The sequence below is a fragment of the Azolla caroliniana genome, unplaced genomic scaffold (assembly GCF_043228905.1).
Source record: "Azolla caroliniana isolate FFs.n. ecotype wild unplaced genomic scaffold, voAzoCaro1.0.p SCAF_2, whole genome shotgun sequence".
Lineage (NCBI taxonomy): Eukaryota > Viridiplantae > Streptophyta > Polypodiopsida > Salviniales > Salviniaceae > Azolla > Azolla caroliniana.
Window position 1 is genome coordinate 28,320,519 of NW_028230437.1, and position 3,267 is coordinate 28,323,785.

A 3,267-nucleotide genomic window follows, 5' to 3' on the forward strand; every position below is an offset into this window, starting at 1 on the left:
TGACTATGTTTCTCGATTGTCATACGTAAACTGTGATTGTGGAAGGCCCATGACTAAGAATTCACAACATGGTTTACACTAGTGTTCAAACTTCTTGTATTGATGGCTCTACAACGACATTACATTAAATACCGTGTTTGATTAAGGTAGGTAGGCACTCAATCATTCCGTACATGCTTGAATGTTGTTATTGGTCTATCACACTTGAGATGTAATTTTAGTATAAAATAGAAGAATCAATCACAATGATACAAGGAAAAACTCAATTTCAATCCTTTTCATGGTTATGTATATATTGTTAGCAAATCATGTAAACATACATTAACAATCTTGATCATGTCCTGTCTAAATGATGGATCTTACACCATCCTATAGTCTAATTGGGTACTTGTAAACGTGTATCTCACAAGAAAAAAGTTCTAGAATTAGTGGAACATTTTTCACATACCAACACTCAGTAGGGCCTTTCTTTTATTTATTTAACGTACATGTTAGGTCAAACCGGGTCACTATGTATCCGCTAATTGTGTGCTCATCAAACTGTTCAAAAATTTCAAGCTATTGTTATGTTCCATACGTAAGGAGCCTGCACATTGGGTATATGTTTCTTCATAGCCTTCTGATTCTCCAATTGGTGGTCATTCATCCTTCTTTTTTGTCGAGAAGTGTTGCCTGTGATTGCAATGGCCATGTCGTTGGGAAAGAGTGTGCCCCAAAAGATATGAAGGATGGTGAAGACACCCAATGAGAGAACTGTTACAGAGGACAATATGGAAAGCACCAATGCCATTCCCTCTGTAATGGGATGAGGTACTTCCAGGGAATAGTAAATTGTCGCAATGGCCGATCCAGTCATAGGGAATGTATATGCCCACCATGCTAGCGAGAATCTGGAAGAATGGAAAAGAAATTCTTTTTAAGTGACCGAATTACAGTGTGCACATTACTAAGGAATGCTTTAAAGAATGATCGAGTCCTTGAAATTTAAGTTAATGCTAAACTTAAGGCATGATACAACAAAGATTGCAAATGCTAGTGGAGAATGGTTTTCACATTGAACATATAGTGTTACAATATCTTCTCTCAAAACTAAATGAAGTCTGAACTATATTTATGCAACATGGTACTAAAGATTTTAGATGCATGTTTACAATTATAAAATAATTTGGACTGTAATCCTAAATAGAATGATGGGAAGTTTACCTGAAACCGCGGAAGAGATTTACGCGCACAATCTACAACGAACCAAAATGATCAAAATCAGTACAGTCTTGAACTTCAATGCATTTGTAACATTTTGATCACTATATAGTAGTAGTATATACTTAAAAAGAGATGTTTTGCTTTAGAGAGGCCATGTTCTCTAAATGATGATGTGAAGAGTGGCTCTTACCAATGATGTATAAAGGAACAAGCCGACGAAGTAAGCGATCCTTGATACCATATCGAAGTCGCCCACAATCTTAGACCAAGCTACACTTGCAATGCTCGGAGCCGCAATGAACAAGAAGAATACGGGATGGAGCTCCTTGGGGACGGGGGCTGCGGTCGGCAATCTTTGGTAGAGCGTCACGAACAAGACGAGATAATGTGCGAGACCCACCGCCCAAAAGAAGATGGCCATCTCCTTGAGGCCAACAACCGTAGCCAAGAGAGAGCCGACAAAATTGCCGACGAGAGATAGATGAGTACAAGGGTTAGCCACCTTGCAGAGCCTCTTCTCACCCCCGGAGAGCCACTGACCGTATATCTTGAGCTCCAGCAAGAAGAGAGGAGTCATGAACAAGCCCCACAAGGCTGGATGGACGGAGGTAGTGATGTGAGGAGGGAGGCCCAAGGCCAGGAACATGCAGGCTATCCATGGTGCAAAGAAGAAGTTAATCCTCACGGGGTGGCAGAACTCGCGCCGCACCGCCTCGAAGTAGAAGATGCACTTGAAGAAGTATGTTGTGAAGATGAGGAGAAGGGTTAGCAAAGAGACACACCACAATGCCAGATTGATCTGCTCTGGGACATGCATGAAATGCATCGAACGCGACATGGACAGCGTCTTCCACAGGATCGTTTGGCTCCCGAGGCCTAGGCATATTCCGAAGCACCCGATGGGGAACCTCAAGAGAAATGGCCATTTCTTGTCGGTCGGAAGGATGGTGCTCCTCTCGAGGGACGTGACCGTATACGGCTCTTGCTTGGGGTCCCACACGTCTTTCTCGATATCTATCTCGAAGTCGGGTTCGACGGAGCCACCTCTTCGAAGCCCAAAGGCCTCGGAGTTTGTGATGGGGGTGTGGCCGTGTGCTACGAAAGCGGCATTCGGAGATGGCGGCTCCGACGTGCCATTCGTGGAGGAGGTGAGTATGGAGAGTGGGGAGAGTGGCGACATCGGCCCCGCCTCCTTGAAAACCACAATGTCATCCTTCCAAAATCTGAGGCTTGCAGGTTGAACCATGTCCATCCCTTGCAACTTGAAGCTACAAGATGGGGTTGGTATCGACCCGCCATGCTCCGCCACATTATTCGAGTCTCTTGCTTTCGATTCCATTTCTCTATGTAGCTACCTACCCTGTACACACAAGCAATATATATATATATATATAAATGTTGATTTTTTGTGTAAGATATTTAATGGTATGGTGCTCAATCGTGCATAAGGCATATTCAGTATGTACTTCGTGAATACTATACGAATCTCAATACAAAAGAACTGAATTTAGGTCATTGTAAATTGTATGAATATTAATTAATGTCTTCAGCATTACTCTTTGAATAAATGATGACGCATGCAACCTATATATAAACTGAATTTAGGTCATTCAGTAATAATTAATGTCAGCATTAATCTTTGAATTTGGAAATGGATGAATTAAGGTAAGGGGACTCACCGAGTGATGACGATTAGGAGGAGTAACGAGGGTTTTTTTTTTTTTTTTTTTGTTGCTTTTTTTCTTGGAGGAGGGGGGCGTAGAGTGGGGTGGGATTAGAGAAAATATTGATTCAATAGTAAGGTGAGTGGTAATGAGGGAGGAGGGGGGGGGGATTGATCGAACAAGCAAGCAAGTATGTTGTTATGTATGCAGCAGCTGTGTATTGGTATGTATGTACGTATGTATGTAGTAGGGATGGATGGATTGATTAGAAAGGGAGTCGGAGGAATGAAATGTTTAATGATAGGAGTGTGCACACCACCCCTCCCCTCCCTTCCCCCTTTTTATAGACGGACGGACAGGACAAATTATGAATTAATAAATAATCGACATCGATTTCAAA

General features: G+C 42.2%; 1 protein-coding gene across 1 annotated transcript; it reads right to left on the reverse strand.

Moving 5' to 3' along the window:
* Nucleotides 1-262: 262 nt before the first annotated feature.
* LOC147868048 (guard cell S-type anion channel SLAC1-like) lies at nucleotides 263-2,898 on the reverse strand. Its single transcript, XM_087315981.1, has 4 exons — nucleotides 2,883-2,898; nucleotides 1,394-2,563; nucleotides 1,204-1,235; nucleotides 263-890 (listed from the first exon to the last, which is right to left on the reverse strand). Exons 2-4 carry the CDS (start codon nucleotides 2,540-2,542, stop codon nucleotides 554-556), a joined length of 1,518 nt encoding a protein of 505 aa, XP_087172107.1. The 5' UTR covers nucleotides 2,543-2,563; nucleotides 2,883-2,898; the 3' UTR covers nucleotides 263-553.
* Nucleotides 2,899-3,267: the final 369 nt, after the last annotated feature.